This window comes from Ornithodoros turicata, chromosome 5 (assembly GCF_037126465.1).
Source record: "Ornithodoros turicata isolate Travis chromosome 5, ASM3712646v1, whole genome shotgun sequence".
NCBI classification, from domain to species: domain Eukaryota; kingdom Metazoa; phylum Arthropoda; class Arachnida; order Ixodida; family Argasidae; genus Ornithodoros; species Ornithodoros turicata.
Window position 1 is genome coordinate 41,938,819 of NC_088205.1, and position 15,584 is coordinate 41,954,402.

The window sequence follows — 15,584 nt, forward strand, 5'->3', positions numbered from 1 at the left end:
CAGGCCGTGCTTCGCAGACAGGAGGTGGCTGGCGAACTGCAGGCAAAAGTCGTCCGGAACGAACGGCGTCACTCGAACGAACCATCTGTTGAGTTCACCGTTCTCCCCGCAAACCGTCCTGAGTCCGAGCTCATCACGTTTCTTGTTTATGACCTTTGCGTAATGAAACGCGCAGCCTCGAACCTGAAACAAACTAAGTCTGATGGTGTTACTTCGTTCTTAATAATTACTGCTTTCGACAGTAGCAATATTTACAGCACCACCCCCGACCGCCGATTGAGCTCTTATTGTAGCCGGATGTTTTGAGGCGTTTCGTTGGGTCGAACGAGAGACAGGGTCGTGCTTGATTGGTTTGAATTCGGTGTAGGCGTAGCCCGAAATCCTACCACTTCTGCGTTGCTACACCTTTGTGTTCTCTGAGGTGTGAAATGTTAAAGGTGTTGTGACAGTTGGTTTCCAGCTTTCCCAGATAAATACGAAAAACTATTCTATCACCCGGCATCATCCCATATTCAAGTTTTCAGGTCCATGACGTGAGCAGATACAGAGAAAAACGGCCCCGAAGAAGCGACATCGGTGACGTCACACAGGAGCAGCGAGGGAAGACGCGCGTCTCCCAAGCCAAATGGGGGAGAGGGGTCCGTGAGGTCACACCGTGGGTCGTCGTTTTGTGACTGCGCCTATCTTCCGAACCAGTATAGCGAGAGGAAAAATTCTTTTTTCCACGGTGCTCTCATAATGAGTACGATGCATATCTATTATGCTTCAATACATCAGAGAAAGTGTCGCAACACCTTTAAGGCGTACAGGCGTTTCTTACTGTTCTGCGAAGGTTTCCAAAACGGCACATGAAACGATGCAACAGTCTCGGGGATTTCCAAAAAGCTCAGCGACATATTGTCGCTAAAACAATGTACAAAGAGCGCGTTTGCCATGTTATTGAAGAGGCAGCAGTACGTATTCGCGTTTTCCACGACCTGTAGGTGGCGCATCTTAACTCCAACATGGCGGACGTATCCAGGTTGTCACTTAGTTTCGATTTTGAGATTGCTGAACTGCAATGTTGATTCTCGATGCGTTGGAGGCGAACGAGTATTAAACGCTGCTCATATACTTCTGACAGGCGTAACCAAGTTGTCCAAAGAGAAGGCCATAGTTGTCGCGTATTATTTGCGAAGTTCCGACGTGTTTGATCAACCACACTTCGTGAAGGTGAATTTCACGTTTACCGGTTGCGAGGCCGAAATAGCAAGCAGCGAGTGTCCTGTGCTGCAGGAATGTCAGAGACATGCAAGCACACGATATCTGTGCTGATGCTCTCTTATCTTACAGATAAGATCTTCTAAGTGTGTAGCGCGTGGACGAATGTTGTTTAGAATTTACAGGGTAATGTTGCCACATCCGTGTGTCACTGATGCGTATGTTTTGGGGAAACCTTAACGAAACGTCGCATTCTTTCTGCATTCTTTCCCAAGTGATTTGACGCGCTGATTCAAATGCACAGTTACAAAACTGACTTGGTATACGTTTTCGCGCTATCCCTTGCACTTTATTGCACATAATGACTACTCAAGTTTGAAAAATATTGTTCTGTGTTGCCTAGACTAGGTTTTGCTTCTCTTCCTGATGTGAGTTGCACAGAAGTGTGCTTCAGAAAAGAAAAAAAGAAAAAGAACGTTCATCAGATGTGTAGGCAGGCCATACACACATAACCATTGCTGATGTAACAGGTTTGCTGATTTTGCGTCGCTCAATCCATCTCTTCCGAGGATGCATCAAAGGAGGCGGTATTCCACGTGTGGAAAGAATAAAACGTGAAAAGACAAACTGCTGTCCCCTCGGCGCGCATAGTCGCGTTGTGGCACAGAACAAAAGTCGTTTGGTTTAGTTTGCTGGTCGTTGTCTGCACTGTTTCCTTCATCCATGATTTCAACAGCAAAATACAGGTGCAGCAAAGTGACCCATGCGAAAAGCAGCAAGTTCTCCGCAAGTGAACGCGGGGTCGGCCGTGTGTACCTGGATCGGCTAGTCCCGAGTTTCATCGCTGTGCGGCGTCGATTTGGCGAAAAACGCGAATTCTCGCGGAGGTGATCGTTGGGCTTTTATCAGTGTTCGGTCGTCGATTGTGGTTGCGCATAATATCTGCAGCATCGACCATCACACAGTAGCTCTTCCTGTAATTTAATTACACTGAGTCATGTAACTGTAACTTAAATATTTTCCTAAGTAACTTGCACAGCTCTGGCCTCCAGTGATACGCGCAATGGAAGCGCATATAAGGAACATGATACCGTAGGAAGCTATAGAAATGATGTTATGAAAAATGGCATCCAAACCACTTTTAAAACTTCCATCTGGTGTGTATCACAGCCCAACTGAGACTCATCAGTAGCGAGTTCTCACGTAATATCACCCGTGTAGTTTCTAAAATGAAATAAGTCGCTACGTTCACGCTTCAGTACCGTGTGACTACTTTTCCAATGTCTGCAAGCGGTCGGTACATTTCCTATATCATTTCTAGGTCGTGGTGCTGGCAGCATATCGGGATACTTCCTAAATGACGCCTTCGGCTATCGGGCTACGTTCAGAGGCATCGCAGTGGTTTCGGCTAGTGCGGGAATTCTTTACCTCTTCCTCTACCACACGTGCATCCGAAGAATGCGAAGAAGAGCAAGTCGCAAGCGAGCATCGATGCCGGGTAAGTTGACCACTGGTAAGATCTTTTATTAAAGCGTCTGGATGCTGCTCTATTATGTAGCTGATCTAGAAACAGCGCTTTAGGCGAAATAAAAATACAAAAAAATGCGCACAAACCGTGATATACAATATTTGCAGCCATGCTGGACGCAGCTAATGCAGGATGAAGTAACTTGTTTCATCTTTAGTCTCTCCGGGAATTTACTTGGTTGGCTTCGTGTGACGTAGGTTTTATTAGTAGAGGTGAACACTGGTGCAGGTAGACCCGCGGTTGCCCGCAGATACTTGCGCAGTTTTGCGATTTGCGGGTAAAAATTCAGTGTCGATGCGGGTTGCACGTAAAATGCGTCCGTGGTAGTGTGGTCGCATTTACACTCGAGTAGCTACACGAGTAGTACATTCGAGTAGCTACACTCGAGTAGCAAGTAGCTACACCGACTAATCTAACCTTTTCACACCCTAACTAACTCAATAATTTTGACATTTACCCAGTTTTCATAGAGAAAGACACCTGCAACAGTAAACTTTTTCGCATATCCCATGGTCGTTTGACCTTTCACCGAAACACCTTTAGCTTTTACTTAAATAGCTCACAAACCCGGTATCGAACATTAAGCGAAACAGCACGCGGAAATTCCTCTCGTTCCTTTCCTGTATCCGGCAACACACGAGCTGATCATCTCACAATGTCGCTGTCAGACTGGAGTAGCTCTTATCATGTCACTCGTTTTCCCATGCCTACTCTCAAAACAGCACTTCACACGGTCAGAACTAACCGTCATTAGGGAGTTTTAGCAAAGTGCGTCCTCCCGCTCGGTAGATTACCGTCGGGCCGGCCACGCAACTGCGCGTGCTCAGATGACGTCACCCTCACCGTATCTCTCCGGCCGTCACCGGAGCTCCGCTCGCTAGCCGCCATTACCGGACATACTTACGGTTGAAAATCTCATAACGGCTACGTCGTTTGCTAGTATGACACCCGCCCGAAAGCGTTTTACGATCACCGATTATCTTTATTTTCTCTGTGAGTAGCTCGGAGAGTCTCCGGCGCATTTCACTTACATTGTGGTAGCAGTAAGCATTGTTCCAAGCGTGCAAAAACGAAAGAATAACTTAGCCGCAACTGTCTTCTCTCCAAGTTTCGAAGAATACACTTTAGGTCCACACATTTGTCGAGCAGCCCCTGTTCACGGTCAGGAAAGAAAAAAGCACAGTAGTTCTTTGAAAGTTCTTTCAATCGTGAAAATGTGGACAGCAGTAGAACTTCTTCTTCGCAATGGCTGTCCTCTTCTTCGTCATCTAAAAAGATATCGGGCGGCGGGCAGCGAGCGCGTCTCCGGCACCCTCCGGTTTGCTAAAAGTGTTCGTGCTGGCGTTCTTTCCGGATACGATCGGTTCGATTTCACCGTATTTATTACCGATCGGGAGCTGCCAGATCCCGTTTGCTAAAACTCTCTATTAAAGGAGCTATGAACTGTACCAAGCGAGCCCGCCGACTGTGTCGGCTCCAAACGGTGATTTCAACGTGTTGTCTGTGACACCTTTTGAATAGGTGAATTTGATAGGTGCGTAACTTCAGCACATAGCACGCTCCTAGCCATGGAGGAAGGAAACACAAGGAGCGGCTCTTCCCTCCACACTAGCGTAGCCACCCTCTCGCGGTCGCTCGAGTCAAAATCGCCATTGCTTCCTGTCCACCACGTGATCCCCTCTAAAGTTTCGGTTTTGTAAGGCTTTGTTTCTCGCGCTGCTCTTCGTATGATTTTGCTTTTTGAAAGTATTTTTTGTAAAAATGTACGTGAGCACCATCGTAGAAATGACGTATGGTAATGTGTTCCTGTCCCGGCTGCGGCTCTCGTTGAAATGAAAGCAGCTCTGTCACGGGAAGGCGTTTTGTTCGTAAGTACACGGTAACTTGCTTTAGTCGCCCGTGTCTTCGAGTCATCTTTAATTGTTCATTTCGGACCTCAAACTCTACCGCAGATTCATTTCATATCTTCTGTTGTTGTACAAATCTGATTTATGGGACGGCATTCTTTATCACTTAGTCAAGAAAAGTACATACGTTGGAGGTAACCGTTGCCACACGTGATGTTTCCGGTCCCGCGTACTCCTTTTGCGTTCTGCACACTGTGACTGGTCTTCTAATAGAACAGTAAACATTCGAACACACAGAAATGAAGTGCAAGCACGCGTTCAACGTAATACTGCCATCTGAACTGCGACACAGCTACAGCTCGCGTCGTCTGCTTTGCTGGAGCCATGCTGTCTGGAGGGCCACGTGAGCGGTCACGTGGTAGACAGGAGCATCCCAGAATGCAATGCGAGGCCGGCTACGCTCGTCCTATAGAAAACTGTCGGAGGGGCCGCTCCTTGTGTTTCCTTCCTCCATGCTCCTAGCCAACCGTCTTCCCGAATGACAACGTTCTCGCCCATGATTTGTTGATAACGAGAGGCGAAGCCTGTTATGTATCTATTATGCGCGGCTTCAAAATAGGGGTACGCCTCCAGTTTTCAACAAATCAGAGACGAAAACGTTGTCATTCGGGATGATGATCGGCTAGGAGCGTGCCATGTAGTAAAGTTAATCTTGAAAAGGGTAAAGCGGTACCTCCGCGTTGGCGTCTGATTGGGTGCTACAATTCTTGAGATGAGGTAACGATGGATAGAGGTATCTGGACGGCGGTGCGTGTACTCGCCCGAATACGAAAGAGAGTGCGTTTCCGTATTAACGCTGCACAAGTTATGAAGGAGAAGAATTGAACAATAGACTTTAAATAGAATTACAAAGCGTAGAAGAACAATATTACAACTATTAAACCCGTAAGTAAATACATGCAGATATGAGTTCTTACCTCCTTTAAGGGTGATATGATTCTATTTTCTGATTCATTTCGCGGTTTTGTTGTTTGCGAGCAGAGACGCTGCAAGTAAAATGCGCACGGAGCCCGCGTGTAGTGCGGGTACACACACCGCGGGTGCGGTGCGGGTACGAATTTACTTACCCGGACTCAGCTCTATTTATTAGGGTTACATACACACGCGGATGTGCGCAGGTTTGCGTTTTGTTTGCCTTTGCTCTTTTAGCCAGCTCATTCTCGAAGAAGTAAAAAGACGAAACATTTTTATTAATCGAACATGTTTGACTCTCCCAGTTATTGTTTTTTTCAGCAAGTTACCGTTAGTGTAATTTGTTTACTTTCATCAAATAAGCGTAGGACAGCAGTAATAAGCATTTCACTGCATGCTCTTGCAGCAACAATCAATGGCGGCTGGTACCCGATGCAGAATTCACGGGCTAACGGCGACACTCCGGCACATAGGCCAATGATGAGGGATCAAGACGATTCTGATACTGGAGGCTTTGAAGATGGCGTCAGTGGAAGAAACAGCTGGAACAAGAGAGACTACCACGCCATGAAATAACTAGGCTTTGTCAGACGGCATCCGACCGAGTAGGTGCAGTGGCTGGCTGACATAAGCTGGTATCATCCTGGCCTACGGGTGCCTGCCATGTGTGCATGTCAGTGAACAGAACAAACGAAAGTGACCGTGAATCTCCCAATGTCATGCAGGACGCATAGGTGCTGCGCGTCGGCCTTCAACGAAGAGTTCTATGTTGGACAAAGCGACAATATTCACAGGAAACTATTGTGCAGTGAGAATGTTCATACATATCATCTGATGCAACTAGGTCCGTAACTACGTGTCAACGAGGTGCTTTCCTGGTTGTGTTGCGAGTAATGAACACTCGGTGGTTTCACGAAGAGAAACTTCTGACACACTGGACAACGTCTGCCGTCCTCGGTAGCTCAGTCGTTAACGTGCTGGCTTGCTGAGCTCGCGGGTTCGATCCCGGCCGAGGGCGGTAACAGTGTGGGGGGAGGTAAACATTGTTTCCAGCACCGTGTGTCGGAGATTTCCGGCGCACGTCAAAAGAACCCCAGGTGGTCGAAATTATCCGCAGTCCTACCCTGCGGCACGTGCAACATGTCGCCACACTATAGGCAGACAAACCTTACGTGTAACATCACGGTACCATTCTTTGGACGTCTAGCAGGACTACTCGCTTACAGTAGTACGGGGTCGCACAACTCATCACTATGCATAGTAGCAGAGAACAATGTTTGATATACCTTATAAACAGAAGGGGGGAAAGATGACGCGGTGAGCGCCGTGTTCGAGGCATTGTGGATCTGGACGTGAAGAATTCTGCAAAATACACACGAACTTCACATGTACTTTTAGGAAAGTGTTTTGTACAAATAATATATCATTGTTGTCGTCAACTGTATTACTTACAAAGTATTCCAACATTTATGCTCTCCATAGTACGTTTTTTATTCCTAACTTCACGAGGTACATAGGAAAGTAACGCTTTCGCTCCTCCTTATTGTTCCACTACTTACTGCGATGTTTCACATGCGGACGGCTTTCTACGATAAACTAGCTCTAGAATTAATGGACAGCCTCTGAATAAGTGAACCACATGTGCGAATCAGTGGCACATCACCAGTGAGGTTTTCATTTCTCCCTTTTCTTGTTCACCCCTCATTTCTTATTCTTTACCAATGGATAGCAAGTCGACCTTGCGTCTGACTGACTTTTCCCAGTTTTTCGAATAAACATATACCCCCTCCCCTCCTGTTCCGAGATATATAAAAATACTTTATAGAAATCTTCCATCTTCTTCTTGTTATGTCAAGCCGCTGTATTTTAGCAATACAGAACATCAACCAGGTCGCACAGTCAACGCAGCCTAGCGAAGCGTTGCAACGCATACAAGGATATTTCCTTGCTACCAGTGATGACGTGATACCGCTTCCCAGGGGTATCCAACTTTTCGTGAAACAACAAGTTTTTCTAGCTACATGATTTTCTAGCTCGTCCAGTAAGCGTTCTCAAAATAAATTAACATGGGACATTTAGATGCGACTCAACGAGGCTTTTACAGCAGTGGCGTTAGCGTCTGAGACAAGTTGATCCTCCCAGATACAGTCACTGCGGTAATCTGGAAGATCTAGAGCACATCCTTCTCCATTGCCCGCATTGCCAACCTTCCCGAATCACACTTTCAGGGTCTCTTAATCAGTTGGACTCTCGCCCCCTCACTTTGTCAAAATTGCTTGGTCCATGGCCAAATCCAGCCCACCAATGCTCTGCCCTGAAAGCAGGGATGGGCATAAATACATTTTTTGAGTATTTAAATATCAATACAAACTACTTTGTTGAAAGAGGTATTTAAATACTCTGCATAAATACTTTTGAATATGAGTATTTAAATACCATAACTACTACCATAAATGCTGTGAGGAAGATGTCATCTGGAATTACGGAAATAATGATGATGGTGATAGGTAGAAGAAAAAAATGGGGAGGTGAGTCACGACTAAATCGGACTGGCTACCCCAGTACACCTACACTCTTAAAAATGAACTTCACCGCATAGCATGCTCCTAGCCAACCATCATCTCGAATGATATCGTTATCAGCCCTGATTTGTTGAAAACGGGAGGCGTACGCCTTTTTTGTGACACTGATGCTGTTCATAATTGTCACAAAGGTGGTGGTGGTGGTGATGGTGAAAGGGCTCGTCACAAAAAAGGCGTACGCCTCCCGTTTTCGACAAATCAGGGCAGATAACGGTATCGTTAGATATTATGGTTGGCTAGAAGCGTGCTATGCGGTGAAGTTCATTTCTAAGAGTGTAGAGCAAAAAGAAATAAAATAGGAAAAGGCAAATGGTGAAAGAAAACGAAAAACCACAGTCAAGCCGAGAGTCAAACACTGTGTAAGTCACAACATAGTGAAATAATGATGATCATAACAACAAATCAGGAAGGAACAATAGCATTTACATGTTAGATTATCATGGCGATTTTAATATTACAAGTTTCTCCAAGACTGTATCTTCTAGGTATCTTCTCTTGGGCCGTAGATCCAGATTCGCAAAGGGGAACGCCTCTCCCCAGGTGCCGATGAAGGAAGGCTTGTATTAAATTTGACGAAGATGCTTCATACAACAAGGTAGTCGGGTAGTCCCGACTGTTGTCCGCAACAACAGTGAAACAGTCGCCATCCAAAATGGTTTGTTGCATGTGCGTGCTTGCGAGAACACGGCGTAACTGCGCGGCTCAACTCTGCTTTGCCGTTGCTTTGACCGAAATGTCATTTGCTGCATTTGACCGAAAGGTCAAATGGAGGGCAACTTTAAGGTATGTGTCAGTACCTTGCGTATTTAGGGGTATTTATAACGTATTTACAAAAATAAATACCCAAAAATTGGTATTTAAATATAATTATAAATACATTTTTCAAGTCTGTATTTAAATACAAAATATAAATACATGTATTTATATTTTAAATACTATTTTAATTACAATGTATTTAAATACTGCCCATCCCTGCCTGAAAGCACTTCTGACCTTATTGGACACCGCGTAGGGCTTCGGTCCTCACTGTGAGGCGACTCATTATTCCAGTTCACCACATTACCACCAGCAATGGGGCAGAGTATCGCCGCTGACGGTGAAAGTCCCAAATCATAATCACAAAATAACATTGAAGGGCGATTAATGTAATTAATGCGGCTGAAATGCGTTACCATTCAGCCGACCCACCCACTACCACTATCCACCTCTAGCTATCACTAACTGTTACTAGATACACAGCCACAACAGCAGCGCAAGCCTTCTTGCACGCCAGCGGCGTTTTGAAACGCTGCTTTCGCTATTCCTCCGTCTCGTTCGCCCTCTTTGGGCGCCGACCAGCGCCATCCGCTGCCTCACGTTGCTTGCGTTGTTCCTCGGTTTCGGCAGCTCGTCGCCTTAGCTCAGGATCTGTCTTCTCTTGGCGCCTACTTGGCACGGCACTCGTACTCGGTTCACACTCCATTGTGTACTCGAATTCAGCCCATACCCGGCTTGCACACCCGGAAGTTCAGACTCGCTCGCGTATCTGGCGCGCCGCCAAAACCGCTTCCGCAGACGTGCTCCTCTCTGTGACGTCACCCGCCGCCACGCGCGTACATTGGCTTCCGCTCCGTGACCTACTTTCCCTTACTCTCCACTGCCCTCCTCCTTTCTCACTAGGCGCACTTCCCTCTCCACGTTTTGACCACAGATCGACACCGATACTTTTCCTCAGTGTTGCCAAATTTGGGGAAAACTCGCTAAATTTAGCGGATTTCGGGGGGTGTCTCGCGACAAAATTTTGTATTTGGGATTACCGGATTTTCTAGTGACTTTCTGATATGTTCAGCGACTTTTTAGCGACACGAATATTCCTTCATGAAGACGGGGAGAATCATGATTTTCCTGTCACATTTCGGTGGACGACAAGCTCTCGCGAACACTAATATAAAATCGCGCCACCTTTCGCCGGCCGTAACTGCTCAGGGTCAATCTACTGTCACAGCCCTAGTGGAAAGACCCCTCAGGTCTAATGTGTTATGGGACTGAGAGGTCCTCTCAGCCTGAGAGGGCCTCTCAGGCTGGTGGACCTCTCAGGACCTCTCAGAAGCTAATGCCCAGATCTGACATCAGAACATCAATGTTCAATTTCGCCGTCTACGCTGCACCTGTCGTCGGAGCGGTAGAATCATACAGTGCTATGATACACCAGAGATAGATACAAACAAGTACATGTCACAAAACTCCACATATATTGAGTTCCTTCGATTGTACAGATACACTCAAGGCATGCACACTGCTATCAGATTATCTAACAGTTATTTCAAATGTCTTGCAGAATTGTGAATATCTAATATTTGTTGAAGGATCACTCGCAAGAAACTACACGAAACGGTAAATAGCAGCAACAGAAACTAGATTTAGCACTTACATGTCTACGAAAGCATACAGTCATCATCAACACATACTGCCGTATTCCACAAAGCGTGCATTCATGGGTCATATATTCGCAATGTCCGTACAGCGGCGATGAAAAATATTATTGAGGAACTCTGCTTCTCGGTGATCAAGTTCGTCTGTTTTACGTATACTTGGGGACTCGCGGTGTACCGTCTAGTTTCCCTTGCTTGCGTAAGACGCCAACTAACTGGCGAGATAGGGTTCTCACCACCTTGGGTTCTCATCACCTGTCGCTTCGTATGAGATTCATCTGTAAGAAATACAATTTAAAATTCAAAGACGAATTTCAAAATGTCAGTGTAAGTCAGTGTGTAGGCATCGAAATATATAAGAAACCGTTTGGCACAAAGCACCGTTGGTAACCTAACGTGGTTGGTAATCTTCCTATCGGCGCTCATAGTGCGTGTCTGCGAACAGTGGTAAAAGCGTAAAGTGAACAGGAATGCCTGTCACTCACAAAGGCATATTTGACACATCGTCTACATACCTCAAAAACAGTTAGAATCCCGAAGACAAAACACAAATTACTTGAGATCCGCGGCCGACGTCCTCACACTTCAACGTTTCAAAACAGACTGATTGAACCACTGGCGACTGGCCGAAACGCTTCCATTTACATGCAGTGCAATAATGCACGGATTGCAAGAACAATAGCTTCAAGGGGGAACGGCAATACAAGAATATCACGGCACGTGTTCCTTGGAGGAATAATGCACAAACATGTGAAATCTTGCGAACTATTTTCCAAAGCGGACGAGGTAGCATGTCCCGCGGCGAGGAAAACATGTAGCAACTTGCTCTGGGAGGTGTTGCACGACGCACTGTCGCAAAGCTGTCTGAGAGGTCCCCCCAAACCCTTCAGGGCTACATGAATTATTCTACAACGTCTTCCATATTTTCTCTAAAAGGTCCTTTCAGACCCCTCTGTGCTGCCTGAAAGGTCCTACCAGACCCTTCAAGATTTCTTGAAAGGTCCTCTCAGACCTCTCAGGAAATTTTGAGAGGTCTCTTAGACACATTTTCGACGTGCACCCAGCAGCGTGCAGTTGGTGCAGTTTCGTTGCTGCTCGCTGCTCTTCGCAGCGCTACTTTGTTGGAGCTGTTTCCAGTTTGCCCCTTTTCTGACGCGCCGCGTGGACTAGACGCAAGTGCTTTACAAAATGCCTCCTAAGCAAGACCAGAAGTACCGCAAGAGCTGGGTGATGCTGCCAGTATTCAAGGGGTACACTCTTAACTCGGTACCCTTTAGTAAAGGGTAAAAAATCGCAATATTTTACCCTCTATTTCAGAAGTTACCAAGTGGCAAGTACCCTCTGAGCAGTACCCTTTATAAAAGTTACAAAGACACCCACTAATTAGAGGTTACGGCCTTCAATTCAGAACCTGCCCGTAAAGGTTACGCCAACATGTGGCTTTTTATACAGGATGTTTATTTTTATTCGCAACAGAGTAGCGCTCATTTGGCAGGTGGGTTATGTGAATTTTCGCTAATTAATCGATCTGTAGTTACAAACACGTGCGTCAGGAAATCTCAGAAATGTTTGTCACTACGGATGGGTTAATTAGCCAAAATTAACATAACCCGCCTGCCAAATGAGCGCTGCCCTGATGCGAATAAAGATAAACACCCTGTACATTGTGCGCGTATGGACAGACATTTACAGAACACACCAAGGTACCAAAATGCACCAACAGAAAGGAGATCTTGCACATATGTATATTACAAAAACAGGAGTCTATTTAGAGGTCTTGTATGACAATTGGCATTGCGAAAACTTGAAAGGCCACATGCTGACACATTGTGCACAAGTGTGATTCTGATATGAGAAGCCATGGTCGCTTTACAAGAGATATATGGAAAGAAAAACGGTCTTTAAGTGAGAAGTGCATAAAACTGTGCAGAAAGCCAGCGAGTCAGAAGAATTGACTTATTTTTGCTTAGCTAAACAGACACAACAAACCAGAAAATTACAGCTGAAAAAAATTTATTCCACATTCGTGTAGCAGAGGCGAGCGCAAAAGACACAGTATTACGTAAAACACACACAACCTTGGGAAACATGAGTGTAGAGTAATGAAGGAGACACTACATTAGTAGGTGTGCTGTGCACTAGCTAGGGCAGCCAATCACATGGGGTTTTGTATGGCTCAGGCATAATGAACATCAGATCTGTGAGAAAACTCAAATTATCAAGGTAACCTCGAACAGTATCAGAAGCTGGTTGACAGCTGCGTTATCAGCGTGGAAGGCGCTCTGAGACGAGTTTGTGTGAGGTACGCCATTGCGCAGGTGACGGCCTGTGAACCTGCATGTGGGATCCTGGGAACACAAGTTTGGGCATTGAGAGAAACATTTACGGAACCATTCAGTATGTTATTTGTGCATACACCGCTTTCTGATGAGCCCTCCAGCCACTGCCCTCCGCTCGAAGAACTTCCTGACATAAGTAAATAAGCAGGTAGCCAATAAATAACCTGTAGCACTACTCAGAGTTTTATGGAACACCTTTCAAGCAGGGAAGCGCCACACAAATGACAAAAGGAAAAAATAAAATAAAAAATAAAGATCACATACCTTCTTCTATCCATGTGTCGTGTGGCACCTGGGCCTCAAGAGGCGGCCTTTTTTACGGCATCTAATTCTGCTCCATCTGCAAACATCAGCAGCCCATTATACCTAGCAGCAATTATGTACGAAATGTGCCGTGACCGTTACATGCATGAAATCGGAGGCTAGCAATACGATAAAACTTGTTGCGTTGTGTGCCTCTATTTGCAACAATGCAGAACAGCCATCCTCATTTAGCAGCAGTGTGGACGAAAAAATGTTTTGCTGAATTACATCCGTAGAAAGCACAAGGTATGGTGAGAGAACAGCATAAATGCTGGAAGGCGTTCACTCCACGACTGAGTCTTAGAATATCGTAATATCAAAAATAACAAAGACGGTTTGATTCTGCATCGGCGGAAACTTCTACATTGTTTTTTCTTCACGTTCTACAATATCGTAATACAACAAGTAGGAAGCCGCGAATTATAGATACTCGTGTTTTCTATGGATATATCCGCAGCTCAAAAAATGCACGCCGGTGTATCGACTAGGCGACCAACTGAGGGCAGAAAAGTAGCAAACGTAAGTGGCGTTCACATGCAGGACCCACCACAAAACGCTTGCCATAATCATAACAAACATGCGCTAACAGCTATTGCTATCAAAATAATGCACGTTGCGTAGTACAAAATGTACACTTACCCAGTATATGAAGCTTATTGTGTGAACCAGGGCTGAGGCTACAATATAGGCACTTCAGCTGCGGTGAATGACGTTTGTATTCATTGCAATCTTCGCACTCACTACACCTTCCTCTCAGAACACCGAAAATATCCTTGTTTCTTAGCGACATCTCGCATTTACGTTGTTCCTGACGATGCTATGATAAACGCGAGGTAAATCGACGGGCAAAACCACCGATGAAAACAGATTACACCTGTCAACGGACGCACGTTGATCGTTCCCCATTTCAAGGATACCGCCACCAGTGTGGCTAGACCAGGCTCGACTGCGCAGCGAAATCGAAACTGTCGGAAGTGCGGAACTCTTGGTGGTTGCGGCATTGGCAATGGTTTTGCACCTTGTAGAAAGAAACATACTAACAGTCTGCAAACTTACAATCAGTGTTTATACAGCATTCATAATATTTAGTCGACGCAAATGACGCTGAAACAGATACAAAATAACAGCGTGCACGTAGATTCGCAACTGTCGTCTCGAATGGGAGGCTGAAACGCGCCATTATGCTGCAAAACAGAAAACAGAACAAAAACAATCGAAAAGAACATAACAAAGAAATAACCTCCGGAGATTTTGCTTAGAAGTTACAGTGTCGGAGTAAAGGGTACGTTTATAAGTTACCACACGTTGTTTTTCTTTTTTCCGAGATGTAACTTCTATTGCTGTTGTAATGACATGACTTCCATCGCTTTTAACCTCTAAATATACGTTAAAGATGTGTAACCTATAAGAAATCTCGAGATCTACGTCTATATATAGACGTTACATGTTTCTAAAAGTTACAATAAAAGGTACGGGTTTAAGAGTGTAGCTACATCCGGTCAAAGACTGTGACACAAGGGCCCAGTGCATCTAATGCGTGTGAGATTTATGCGAAGTTGTCACTCAGACATAAAAAGCATAGTAGGTTTCAAAAACACGGGAAGGCATCAGAACATTTGCAAGCAATAAACAAACCACGTTCGGTGCCTCCGATGAGAAAACGAGAAAAAGTGATGCAGAAGATTCCGAATTTCATTGACGTTCTCTCATATTTATCCACCTCTGACTTATTTTATCATGTCCTGTCTTGGTCGTTTAGCACGCTTATTCGCTGAAACATTCCCCGTAGCTCTGTCACCACATTGTTTCATAACGTGCAACTAACAAAAAGGGCACAGTAGCGGCAGCGACTTCTTAAGCGACCTTCCGTTTCAGTTTTTGCGTCTTTTAGCAACTTTTCATGACGCCACTAGCGACTTCCTGTGAATGAGATTTGGCAACACTGCTTTTCCTTGAAACGCCGCTTCTAATGCTAATGCATTAAATGTGTTGTTGCGGCGCGTTATCGTTGCTTCAGAGCGTCTACCTTTTGGCGAGTCTCAAACTTTTCATCTGAGCATGGGATTAAGCATCTCTTGCCAGTACAGCAGCGTGGTCTAGTGAATTTCGCCTATGGAAACAAACAATGGGCGACATTTCTTTCGCCGGGTCAGTGCAGGGTGACGGGATGGGCTCCGTTCGGACCAGGGATAGGTATTAGTCACCAATAAAACTTAGATTGCTGGGGGTGAACGTCGCGACATCCGTGGCTTGTCTGGGACAGATGAATCCGTTAGACTGCAACAGAGACGCCTATCAAAATGCGTCTGATACTATTTAATAACGTCTCCTGTTTACTTCAGGAGCAAGTCGTAAAGGAAATATGTGAAAAATTGTTAACAGAGTCCCGCGTTTTGCGGGCA

The 15,584-nt window shown here is 45.4% G+C and overlaps 1 protein-coding gene across 1 annotated transcript in view; it reads left to right on the forward strand.

Annotated features, from left to right (window-relative positions):
* LOC135394401 (uncharacterized) overlaps positions 1 to 7,337 on the forward strand; it is a 158,332-nt gene extending 150,995 nt beyond the window's left edge. Inside the window, exons 5-6 of the mRNA XM_064625129.1 lie at positions 2,522 to 2,698; positions 5,954 to 7,337. Coding sequence (XP_064481199.1) covers positions 2,522 to 2,698; positions 5,954 to 6,123 — 347 coding nt within the window. The 3' untranslated portion in view covers positions 6,124 to 7,337. The remainder of the gene's footprint in view (positions 1 to 2,521; positions 2,699 to 5,953) is intronic.
* The last annotated feature ends 8,247 nt before the right edge of the window (positions 7,338 to 15,584 follow it).